The sequence below is a fragment of the Aythya ferina genome, assembly GCF_964211825.1.
Source record: "Aythya ferina genome assembly, chromosome: 1".
NCBI lineage: Eukaryota > Metazoa > Chordata > Aves > Anseriformes > Anatidae > Aythya > Aythya ferina.
In genome coordinates this window covers 104163537-104176023 of record NC_140296.1, presented here as the reverse complement: position 1 = coordinate 104176023, position 12487 = coordinate 104163537, and the positions used below count along the sequence as shown (strand labels likewise).

The 12487-nt window shown below is 41.2% G+C and overlaps 1 protein-coding gene across 1 annotated transcript in view; it reads left to right on the top strand.

Annotated features, from left to right (window-relative positions):
- Window positions 1-12487, top strand: part of URB1 (URB1 ribosome biogenesis homolog) — a gene marked incomplete at its 5' end in the record, with an annotated part of 50681 nt that overhangs the window by 15777 nt on the left and 22417 nt on the right. The window contains 11 exons of the mRNA XM_084513576.1: window positions 394-506; window positions 1249-1368; window positions 4337-4453; window positions 5114-5252; window positions 6292-6462; window positions 7501-7697; window positions 8035-8259; window positions 8798-8977; window positions 9790-10645; window positions 11386-11587; window positions 11680-11857. Coding sequence (XP_084369702.1) covers window positions 394-506; window positions 1249-1368; window positions 4337-4453; window positions 5114-5252; window positions 6292-6462; window positions 7501-7697; window positions 8035-8259; window positions 8798-8977; window positions 9790-10645; window positions 11386-11587; window positions 11680-11857 — 2498 coding nt within the window. The remainder of the gene's footprint in view (window positions 1-393; window positions 507-1248; window positions 1369-4336; window positions 4454-5113; window positions 5253-6291; window positions 6463-7500; window positions 7698-8034; window positions 8260-8797; window positions 8978-9789; window positions 10646-11385; window positions 11588-11679; window positions 11858-12487) is intronic.

The following is a 12487-nucleotide window of genomic DNA, read 5'->3' as shown; positions in this document are numbered from 1 at the left end:
TACAAATGTGAAGATCAATTACCTATTAAAAATACTGTAATGTTATAAGAATTAAGATCTGCTGTTGACTTAAATTCTATACTTTGGTCTTGGCTTCCTATAGGACGCAGCTTTTCAGGGTAGCTGAGACTGATGGAAGAGATTTTGTATTCAAAAAACAAGCACAGCAATAGCTTGTGCTGGGGGCAGGCGTGACTCTTCCTGCTGGGTTCCAGCCTTAGATTGTCCAACCATGATAGGTTTGTCTGTGTGTGCAGGTCTTATGGTCTGGAAACTTAACGAATTGCCAATTTATCTCAGAGTGGTGTTTTGAAACCCTAAATGATTCGTAGTGTTCCTGATGATCTCAGTAAGATATTCCAAAGTTGATAATTTATTGCTTTCAAACCTCAGGTATCGTCACTGAACAGGGCCTCCGAGAGGAGGTCCCCCCTGTTCTGCAGTACCATATACTGAAAGTGGCATTGGAACTTCCTGCAAATAAATTTGCCTGGTTCAGAGTACAGGTAAGACTTCAAGGCAGATTTATGCTTCTTTAGCCCGTAATCCTCAAATCCAGAACTGCCTGCTTTTAAACTAGTCCCAGTCTAGTTCTTTTAGAGGGTAACTCTTTTTGTATCACTGGTAGAAATTACAGACTTAACATTAGTAAAGAATTCTTTCTGAGCTGAAGAGTTTTTAGCAAGGACAGAAATTTTTGTCTACCTAAAGAGGGCTGACAGGGTTTCTTCAGCTCTTGTTGTCCTCAGAGAACTGCAAAAGTAAGAATTTTCTGATTTGGGGAAATGGCTGGAGGATCGTCATTTGATATTTGGGTAGTGTTCAGCATCCCTGTGACTTGTATTGTTTTCCTTTCTTTGTGGGTCAAGTTCAGTCTCTTAAATGATTTTGATATTGTCTTATTCAGACACTACTTGTAGGAAATCTGAAGTCCTGGGGATAACAGAAATACAAGCAGAATGGATGATTGTGGAGAAAGGTGGCTTTATCTGGGACTCTTGTATTAGCTGGTGTTTCCACTACTCCTCTCTTCTCCCATTTAAAACAAACAAACAAAAACAAACAAAAAAACAACCACATTATACTTATCTTCCTGGTTCACAGAATGCAATCATCCCATTAACTGCTGGCTTTGGTACTTTTGGACTTGTCTATAAAATCATATACTTATTACATATCTGCTGTAGTGCAAAATAACCCTGTACAGTTCTGCAGTACCAAAGGAATTTTATTATATTTGTCTTATAGGATGTCTCTGAGACAGAAAAGACAGCCGGTGAAAAATCAGTATTTTATTTACTGATGAAAATGTTCATTACAAGTAACCAATCTCATCTGAAAATTTCAACCAAAAAGCTGATTATCAAGGTAAGTGTTTGATCTGAAATATCAGGATATTCACTGTATTCCATTCATCTGAAATTTCAAGATCCTAAGAACTTTTCCTTAAAGTAGGTAGATACGTTTACTATGTACTTGTGTGGACAACAGAGTCTTCTTTGCATTTCCTGTGACTGTTATTGGAAATTGCTGTAACCTATTAGCCAAGTACTCTGTGAAAACAAATGCTGTCAACTTAATTTGCTGCAACAGTTGATGAAACAGTAAGAAAAACATCTTCAGTGTTTGTCCATCCCCTAGGCTGAGTTAAATGTTACGATGTAGTTTGTGCCTGCAATGGCCTAGACATTTGATCAAGCAAAGATTAGTTTTGATCTTTCTTTTTTCTTTCCTTTTTTTTTACCTTGATGTATTTAATCTGCACTTTGTCACTCTTGCCTTGCTCAAGTCTTATGTTCGCTCTGCCCTTATAAAAATCTTGTTAGTCTGAATCAAACTATGATTTAAGGAATGCTTTTGTCTTAAAATGAAATAAAATCCACTTCCGTGCATTTAAGTAGGAAAGATCTGACTTTCAGAAGTGCTCATCAACTACAAGTCTTAAGAAGACTGGGCATCTTTTAGTTATCTTAGTAGGGATAGTCCTACATTAAAAACAAACCCAACCAAACAAGCTGTCTTTCTCCCTGAGAACAAACCTAGAAAGGTGTTCTGAGCCTTGACCATAATGTCCTGTAACTATAGTTGCATACAAGTTTATCTATATAGCTTCTTGTGTTTAATTTCTGCATTTAGCTTCAATTACAGGGCCCAATTGTAACGTCCAGTACGCTAAACCAAAGTTAGAGTGATTTAATTAGGTTGTAGTTCCCTTGATCACTGCAGGGGACTAGAAGCAGGTTAACTTTGTCTTGCAGTGATGAAGAATGTCTCAATCCAAATCTACCCAGTGCAGTTTTTCTCGCGTATTTGGATTCTTTTGCTGAGTGGGGTTGTGGGCTGCCTGACTCATTCTTGTTTCCTCTTTTACTTTCAGTCTATTTCATTTTCTCTTAGAGAAGACAGAAGCAGTGAAGTTAGGGCAGTTATGTCAGCAGAAAGGCTGCTAAGAATAGATGCTAATGAGTGTGTTTTGCTTATTTTTCAACACCGTGCTGTATAATTGGAAAGCATGTTTTTGGATTTCACATTCTGTTCCTGCCTGTTTTCATAAGAGCTGCAAGTGTATTTCTATTTTGAGACTCTGCCAAAAATAGTGAGTTATTTAAAAATGGATCTTTTTTCTTTTTTTTCCTCATTAAATGAATTATCCTGTCAGTTTCTTGTAAGCAGCCGTGTTATTTTTATAGCTGCTGGGGTGTACACAGAGTAAATATTGAGCAAATGAGCTGTGATGGCTTTCTTTGTATTTGGGGTATGGGGAGAAACAAAGGCATGGATTCATCCCGCATCATTTCAGGCTTCCAACGTAGGTGCCAGAGTTTGGAACCTGTTCAAGGTTTCTTCTGTTGTTGGGAGTGAGGGACAGGCAGATACACCATTGTGTAGTTCAAATTGCCTGCCATCTGGATGGTCCTTCAGACAGCCATTCCTCCTCCTCTTCCTCCTACTCCTTTCTCTCACAGAGGGAGCAGAGGTTCGCCAAGTTCCTCATTTGGGTGTCTCAGAAAAGGGCCTGAATTTAGATAGGGTGAAAGTGGGCAAATTTTTCTAAATATGTTAACACCTGGGACTTGACTGTGGTAAAACTGTGTCTACCTCCCCACCCAAACCACCTACAGGTATGCCCAGACTTCTTTCTGAGCAGTGGTCATGGCCTGCAGTTCATTTACTCTTTACCCATTCACCCAACTCTTTTCTGCACAAATAGCCTGATTTTGATTTAATTTAGCAATGATTTTTCTTTTGTAGTCTATTAGTAGTTTTCAGTAGCCTCTCAACAGGCTGTTTTAATGGTTCTGGCCTTTTTTTTTTTTTCTTACTGTAATGACACTCTGGGGTCACAAAGAAGCACAACCCACTTAAAGCAGCACAGCTGGCTCCCCCGAAATAGCAAGAGTAAGGTTTGTTGAGGTGGAAGGGATGAATGCTCTGTGACCAAACAACTCAGTGGTGTTTGTGCTGACTGACTGCTGACAACAGCAGGACTTTGCTGTGTTGACCCAGGAGTCCTTCTGGCTCTTAGCCTTTGGGAGACCTTCCTTTCCAGTGTAAGGCAGTGCTGTGGTAGGTTCCTGTGTCCCTAGTGCTTGTTGAAGTCTTGCCTTCCAAATGCATAGGAAGGAAAGCTTGTAGTGAGATCGTGACATGCTTGCTGTCCGTCAAGTGGACAGCTGCTGACAGCAGACTTGAATAGTGTGCATGTGGGATCCATCCCATACGCGTGATCTGTGTGAGGACAGGAACAAGGTGGAGTTGTGCAGGGTTTGTGCTGCACACAGCAGGTGAGAGGAGGACAGGCTCTGAGAAGACAGGAGCAGAAAGAAGAAGCTGCTGTTAGCTGATTTTTCCAGTAGGGATTAAGCTGTGTTTTGCCTCTTTGGTCATTCTTAAAGACCTCCATTCTCTTCCCTGTGGCTGCTAGGACTGCTTCTTGCCCGCTTCCTACAGAGCCTGTGTATGTCTGGCAGAGCTTAGCAGGTTTCATTCATCAGCTGTAACCCACTCGTGCCTCACCTCTCAGCTCTTCCTGGGAGAGCAGTAAGCAAAACAGCAACGATGAAGCCTTGGCCATAGTTAATCTGAGGCCAGCTGATTAAATCTTGGGAGGTTTGCTTTCATTTGAAGAAATGCATTCATTTTGGGACTGTTATGGAGTTAGAGTGGCCCTAGTAAGTAGGAATAAAGCCTCTTGAACTGGGGGCGTGGGAATGACAGCTACTTCTTTTCAACCACCTGCTCTTCGTTTCTTTCCAAGAAGAAAACATGATTTTGCAGTACGAAGAGATCTATATTTTTATTTATTTTTTTTACCCCCTTCTGTTTTTCTGGACAGGTTTTACATGACAGTGGAGTGTTTGAGTACACATGGAAGGAACTTTCAGTTTGGCTGGAACACTTGGATAATACAAAAGAAGACAAGAAGGAAGCAGTGATTCAATTTTTGGAAAGGGTAACAACTGTTCAAATTAGCTGAATAAACAATGCCAGGAATAGCATTAATGGAAACTAATTATTTCGTTGCTGTTGTTGAGAAACCTCTCAGAGATCATTGAATGAATTCTGAGAAAGGCAGTGCTTGTAATTCTTTACACAGAGCTGACAGCTTTGTCTTGGGTGGGAGGAGGGTGAAGTGATCTGGAGGAAAACTAAATCTAGAAAGATAAGTCGTTATTACAGGATTGTTGATGTAAGAGTAGAGCGTTTGGGGTGGGGGGATAGCTTTTATCTCCTCTTCTTTACACAGTAATACCTGCCAAAATTATCAGACCTCAGAAACTGGTAGTCTTTTACAAGAAAAGTTGATGTTTCCTGTTTACTTTGCAGGATGTTAAATGCCCAGTGCTTCCTTTCCATAAGTTTCCCCTGGGACTCAGTCTGTGGTAGCACTTCGGCTGCAAAATTGCAGTGGACCTTTCATTTTCCACCAGGCACAGGTCCAACGTGCAGTGGTAACCACAGGCAGATTCCCTCAGACGCATATGGGAATTGTCCTCCTAAAACCTCCCTAGCTTCCAAGAGCTTTTAGCCCATAGTCTGTCTTAACAAATCATGGTTTCTGTGGACTTACTAGCCTATGCACTTACATTTATCTCTCAACCTTTATTAACAGATCCTGCTGAAACTTGTGACAAACCCCTATCCATATACAGATAAAGCGGCAGACGTTGTCCAGGAGGCCAGCATGCTTCAAGTTAATATGTTTAAGCAAGACTCTGATAACGTCAGCATCCCCATCTCTCACATTGATGGTATGTGGCGATTCCCTCAACAACAGGGTGCTCTGGGACTTTGTGCTAAATCTTCTAGCTGTAGTCAAGCAAACTGAAGACTGATAACCATAGAATTCTTGCTTAAGTATATATTTGTAGGAGCTAGGCTTCTGGCTATATTTAGTATCAAAAGTAGAAGTCTGAACTGCAAAGTTACGTCTTTGCCCAACAAAGTAATTTCTGATGCAGCTATGGTTTTCCAGCAGTATTTTAAATCTCTCTTCAGGGTCCTGCAGCAGCATTTTCTGACTAAAATGAAAGCTATTACATTTCCTCCCCTGGGGCTGCTCATCTCCATTCATCCATGAGGAGAGGGTTGGGGTGCACAAGGAGCTTTCTAACGAACGTGGCTGGAATTTTGCTGCCCGTGCTGTCAGGGACCAGTCACAGTCCTACTGCAGGCAAAATCAAAATTCTGCAGATGTGGACACTTAGCCAGCTTACCATGTGCTAGCTGCTCTGCTGTAACTGTCCATGCGTAGGTTTCTGCAGTACATAAATTTAAGATAATTGAGGTACTTGACCACTCAGTCCCAGATGGATCGGGTGCCTTAAATTGGCTCTATTACCAGCCACAGAATATGTGGTAACACTATTCCTCATATGTTAAATCTCTTGCTAACTCTTTAATGACCAAGATTTGGTTCTCTGTCTATACCAAGCTGAAAAGCTCTTCAAGGACTGCCCCAGCTCTTCTTTTTATAGGGAAGTAGCTGCTCCCTTTCTACTTGCCCATACATGTTTCCTGTCACCATAATGATCTGGTAGTCCTTACCTCATGCAATCATGGTTTTAGCAGCTGATGCACCTCTTCTCTTCCCTTCTGTCAGCTCAACAGTGGTGTTAAATGGCAAGCCCTGAAATTGAGCACTGTAAGAATGATTTTTGGCCTGTCTTTTATCCCTTTTCTTCTTTGGGTATTCAGAAGCAGCCTCGTTTTCCTGAAGTGTTGGATTATACTTCCATTGGTACCTACTTAGGCTGAATCCTCTGCTTATACTTTTTCTGCACACGATAGATGTCCTTGATATGGTGGATGTCCTAGTTGAGGATAGTGATGGCCTAGATGAAGAAATCGGGTTCACTTTAAACGAAGATACCATTATCCAAACATTTCCGTTCAGTGCCGTTGTCCCTGCTGCATTAGAAGCCAGGAATAAACTGCTGCTTCAGGCTGAAAATGAAACAGGTACAAACTTTTTTGTTTCTCTGTATCATTCATGGGAGTGGGCTCCACAAGACTTTATTATTACCATTGCCGGCAGGAAGAGGTACATTTCCATGGTTTTCCTTGCTCAGGAGAGGCTTATGAGATGGATCCTTCTCTCCTGACCCTAGATAAGCTCTTCCTTGGTTCCTGGAGTAGGAAAAGAAGTGGAAATGTGGGCACTTTACAAACTACCATTAAAATGTAGGGAACTCTATTGTGGGAGAGCAAACTGTCTAAGTGAGAGCCAGAGAGCTGACCTTTCCCAGGTGAGGTGCAGGGAAGCGGAGGAAGCAAATAACCTCAGGCCAGACAAGAAAGCCCTTTACAGAGGGGACTGAGGAGCAGTGCAGAGTGTCCCTGCATGGATAATCTTGGCATGAGACAGCTGTGCTTCAGTAACACAGGATACGTGGATCCTGACAGGAAGGTGGTTTCAATGGCTGGAGGCAGAAAGGATTTGGTGAAGTCACAGCGGGAGCTGTTGGCTTGAGAGCAGGCTTTGCTAGCCTTCACCTCATTGAGTCCAATGTATATCTGGCTGTTGAATAGCTTCTGAAGTGGAACTTTGACAGGTCTGAAATAAAATCCTCCAAATTTAACTAGTGTGTGTTAACCTAAGTGTATTCCCTCCAGTACAAATCATTTCTGCTCTTATGTAGTGCTGGGCTGGAGTTTATGCAGGCAAGTTTAGCACAATGCAGTAAGGACAGAGTTAGTTTTATGCTTGTCTGGGAGGAAACAGGCCAATCTGAGCATGTATTTTGAAGTAGGGTAATTATTTACTTTGCCAAGGACTACTACTGTATAGAGGATTTTTTTCAGATACCTCAGTGAGGTGGGAATGCTTGTCTGGCTTGTCAAAAACACTTTTTAATCCCATTCAGTACTTTTTAAAATAATGCTTTAAAGCTTGTTGTCTGGGTCTCAAGGAAAGAGGCCTTTGTGTGTGTGTGTGTGTGTGTGTTTATGCAGATTACTTCAGAGGTGTCATTTTTTTTTTTTATTTTGTCTTTCCAGGAGCACACATCGTAGAGTATCTCGTTGCTGTTTTCACTGACCTTCTGCACTCTCAGAGAGATGCCCTTGCCCTCTGCTTGATGTTCCAGCTGTATGATAAAGATCTGCAGTCCCTGAAAGTTTCTAAATATCCTCAGCTCTACCAATTTAACCAGTACTATAATCTCTGGATACCCCAGCAAGTTCAGGAACCTGTGGTATGGAATACCTGCAGTTACTTGAATGCTTGAGCCAGTGTTACAAAAAAGCCCACCGTGTATAAAGGTTACATTTTCTTTGGAAAGTGCATTTACCTTCAGCTAATCATGACTTCTTGATCCCATCGGGGGGACACAAATGCACTTAAGGGTATTTCTCTAACAACAGGAGAGGTCTTTGCTGTGGCTGGGAAGTGAAGCCAGAGCACAAGGGTCCTACTCTGGATTGTCAGTCCAGGATACAAAACAGGTAGCTAAAGAAACTTCAGGTAATACTCGTCTTTAATTTTCTCTTATGTGTTTTTTTTTTTTTTTTTTTTTTTTCCATTTTAAACAGTTTAAAAAATGCAAAGAGGCGTGCAAAGAACCTTCTCTGGCCCCGGATTCTGTGTTTGCAACTGTGCTAAAGCAGGCCTATGCAAGAAGAAGCAGTACCTTACTGGAAGATGATATCCAGACAAAATTGAGAGACTTGGCTTCCCAGCTCCCATCTGAACAGCTTGTATTAGGAGTAAAGCATGTGTTGCTGTACCTGAAATCCACAGTGGAGGACTTTGGCAATGTAAGAGTGATGTGTTTTGATGGCACTGTGGGTTTATTTGGTTTATTTTTATGCAGCAAGTACAAATTACTTTGCTGTTAAAACTTTAGGATCCAGTTCTGCAGCTTTTTTACATCTTCAGCTCTCACTGAGGCTATAGAGCATCAGACAAACCTGCACCTAATTTGTAAACAAATATCTAACCTTTTAATTGTTGAGGACTCTGATTTCTTTTGCATGGGTTACTTTGCTGATTTGCATATAGTGCAAATAAACTTAGGATTTTATCTTGGTTCTTGGGTCTCCATAAGAAGCCTTTTTGGAGATGAAATTCATTGGCCTGTGTTATATTGGAAGTCACACTATAGATGAAAATCTTTAAGTATTTGTTTGGTACCCTGAGAATTTTGTTAGAATCAAGTTTCTACAATGGGGAATTGCTTCCCCTAGAAAGGTTGTCATCTGGGAAGTTCTTAATTTGTTCTGTTACTTGTTAGATAATTGTCTTTGTCTCCATCTTCCTCTCTTCTCAATTTCTAAGATGTCTGTGTTTTCACAGCTTAGTAAAACTTCTGGTCCCAGCCTTGTTGACTTCTTTTTGGACCTGCTGAGCAGCTTGTTGTGCCGGGGAAATGAGATAGAGCTGGGTAATCGGCAGAAACAAAAAGAGCATCAGAATGCATCAGATCTCTTTATGGATGAGGAATCTCTGATTACAGAGGAGTCTTCAGATGACAAGGTACAGAACCCATTGATATATGGCCCAGAAGCTTACCTGATAGTAAACTTTGGTTTGATTTATTCATCCATAAGTTTTACTGAACTGTTTATTAAAGCAAATCATCTGAGATTTGAATGATATTTTACCACAGATTTTGTTGATACATTGTCACCAATCACCAGAGCATGAAATTGGCTAATGAACAGTGACAGAGAACAGGGAAACTCTTCTGGATCAGGCTTTGTGAACGCTGTGACTTGATAAGTCTTGAGGACTTCTGGGATTTCAGTTGGGATTAAAGTGTGTCTGTTACATGATCTCTGTATAAGGGCTCAAATAGGATTTTGCTGCTTTGTGGAAGCTTACTACAGCTTTTGCCAGGCCTTCAGAAGGGCAGGGAATGAACAGGACATCATATACTATATTTCACAGAGGTGTATTGAATGGAAACAGGTTAATGCAGAGAGTTGCTGGTAAGGTCTGGGAGAAGGATGTAGGGAAAAGTGAATTTTTCTCTCCTTTCATACGTTCTATGGATTTTTAGAGATTAGGATGGGATTGTATCAAGGAAGAAACAGTTTTCCCTTGGAAATGTGTTTAGATGTGGAAAATGCTCAGTGAAGGCATACCCCCCACATCACAGATGTTAGAAGAATTGTAATACTATGCCTGTATTTCATTAATATTTTTATCTTCTGACCAGTTAATAGGCAATTTCATGTCCAGTTACTGTAATAAACATGTTCTGGAAGATGGGCAGATAATACGATTTTCTGTATCTGTATCTGTAATCATCCATTCAGTAATGTTGTTATAACCATTTGTTACAGACCCTAGAAGATATGCTCATGCTGATTTTCAAGCATCCTACGCTGGAGAGTTGGTTCCTGGCTTTAGAACAACGTTCTCTTCCTCAGCACAGTTTAAACCCTGTCACTGTGAAGCTCCTGTCAGCTCATGTAAATTCTGGTGTGCTCCAGCTGCTGAAGACAGGTGCCCCGATGTTGCAGAGCATGGATCACGTACATGTGTTATTGAAATATTTTGAAGCAATCAGGAAGAGTGTCTTGAAAGAGCTACAGGCTGTGGGGAAAGGAGGAAAACAGGTCTCTCCCAAGAGGTCTCACCAGCTGGAGGCTCTTCAGGAATTACATGTGTACATGTCTGCAGCTCAGCTGAAGGAGATCACTTTAACCATGCTGCAGCTTCCTGAGATGAGCTTGACTACTCAAAAATCTGAAAAATCCCCTAAAAAAGGAAAGCAGCTGAGTTTGTATGGACAAATTTTGGTGCAGCTCCTCACAGAGAGCTACCAAAGGCAACCCCAACGAGGAGAACTACTACTATCAACAGAGCACATTAAAGCTTTGGGGATATTGATGTCAGCATCAGCCAGTAAAGACCTGGAGAAAGTTTTCCTTCATGCTCTCCAAAGCGAGCCAGTATTTGCACACATGGTCACTGTAGAGGTGCATGTTTACTGCCTTAACCAGGGGTCAGAAACCTGCCTTGCCATTGTGGGCACACTGATAAAGCACTGCAGAACTCACCTGCTGCAGTTCGAGCTGTGGTGTCTAAGCTGTGACACTGAAAAGTACCTGAGGAAGAACATGGAGAGCTTTCTTCCGCTCATTAATACGTATTTGCAATGCAGAGACCAGTATGGTTTCACCCGACCCTCCACAGGTAAAGCCACAACTCATCCCTCATCACAACTCATTTTGATTCAGAAGGCCAAATTCTCAGTGTAAGCTCTTCTGGTCTTAAAGTCTTGGATCCTCTGCACAACAAGTAGAGCTCATAGAAGTTAATTACATCTAATTATTCTCTTTTTTTTTTTAAAACACTTTCCCAATATAAAAAGTAAAGGACTGTAGTGAAGCTTGGATGTTATACCAAAGCAAAGTGCTATTATGGTCGCTGTTGCCTGGTTTTCTCTTTTGAAACCCTTAATACTTAGCACATGTGAAAAATCTCTCATGCTTTCCCATGTGGTTTGGTGTAGGAAGTATAGGAAACCGCTAGCAAACCGAGTTGATTTATAAGGTACTTGTTAGGTGTCTGTTGACGTGAGATAAAAATTCCTACAAGTCCATAGGCAGAGAGAACTGGTAAGGATTTCATCCTTCCTGATAAGCAAGGACAAGGCTTTTTATTGTGAAGTTGTCCCCCTTTTGAATGTCTGTGTAATTTTCCCATGCTTAATTGCATCAGCTGTGTAGCAAGTGGTTATCTGCTGTATATACTAAATACTTTCTAATGATGATATTACAGAGCGCACTTCTCTGTGGCACTTTAGCAGCTACTGTGGTATAACAGTTAGAAAGTAAGTAATCTGGGGCTTGCTTAGAGAATTGATTTGGAATTTTTGTAATTACAAGTCTGTTGTTGCTTAACACGCTCTGTGAAATCTGTGCCCCCTCCAGTTGTCTCAGCTGTTATACCTGTCCTGAGAAAAGCTCTGTGGAAAGAGCTTTCCGGTGTATTTCAAGACACCGAAACATCAAACGAGGTCACTCTGAAACTGCAAGTTCTTTCCAAGTTGTTGCCATCTGCAGAAAGCAAAGGGCTGCGAAAGCTTATTGACCAGCTTCCTGCTGCTCTGGAGAAAGCAGGAAATAATGAGAGGTAAGCAAATCCAGTTGTCCTGTTCCATGACTAAATTTGTGTCATAAAGCATTGTGGTAGATAAGTATGAATGCAAATCTGTATTTCCACAGTTGGATGGTGGCAGATGCTGTATCTAGAGTGCTTGAAAACTCTGAAGAGATGAATTCCTGGAGGAGAAGCCTGTTAGCAGCCTGCATGAAGGGATTAATTGCCGTATACAACAACAATAAAGAGGAAAGCAAGCAAGAAGTGGAAAGGTCAATGCTGCTGAGGCTAGAAGAATTGCTGGTGAGACTTCTTATGTCCATTGCCAGCATCCAAAATTGTGACTGTGTGGATTTATGTTACAATGCTTTTGTATTTGTGTCTTGGGTTTTATTTTTTGTTTCAGTGATTATGGCTTCTGTGGGCTTTTAATAGCTTGTACAGACTTAATTTTGTCCTGCCAGACCTTTATGAGAATCAGTTTTGTGTTGTTTCTTGATGATAGCTTTCTGCTAACAGTGCTCTTTGAAAATCAGTGTTCGAGGTGTTATGGAGTTAAAAACCAAAGGCTGCTGATGGATGTTTTAAAGAAAAACATAAAGAGCGACAAGAGAGGTGTGCTTCTGACAAGACCCACATGCCATGCCTTCTGAACGGAATGGCAGAAATGCAACTGACTGATCATAAAGCACACCTACTCGATCATTCCCTCTGTACTGCTGTATTTTTTTTAATTGGGTGTGGTAAGCAAATCCTTGTAGGACGTAAAAATTGAAGGTCTCTCCAGGCAGCCTTTGACCTCTTTCTGGTGGTTTGTTTTTTTGGTACCTAGAGACCAGCTTGCTCTTTAATTACATACAGCCACTATGCTTCCTTTCTCCCAGGCCCAACAAAACCAGACTTGCAGTTTCATTTGAACCAGGATTGTTGTGT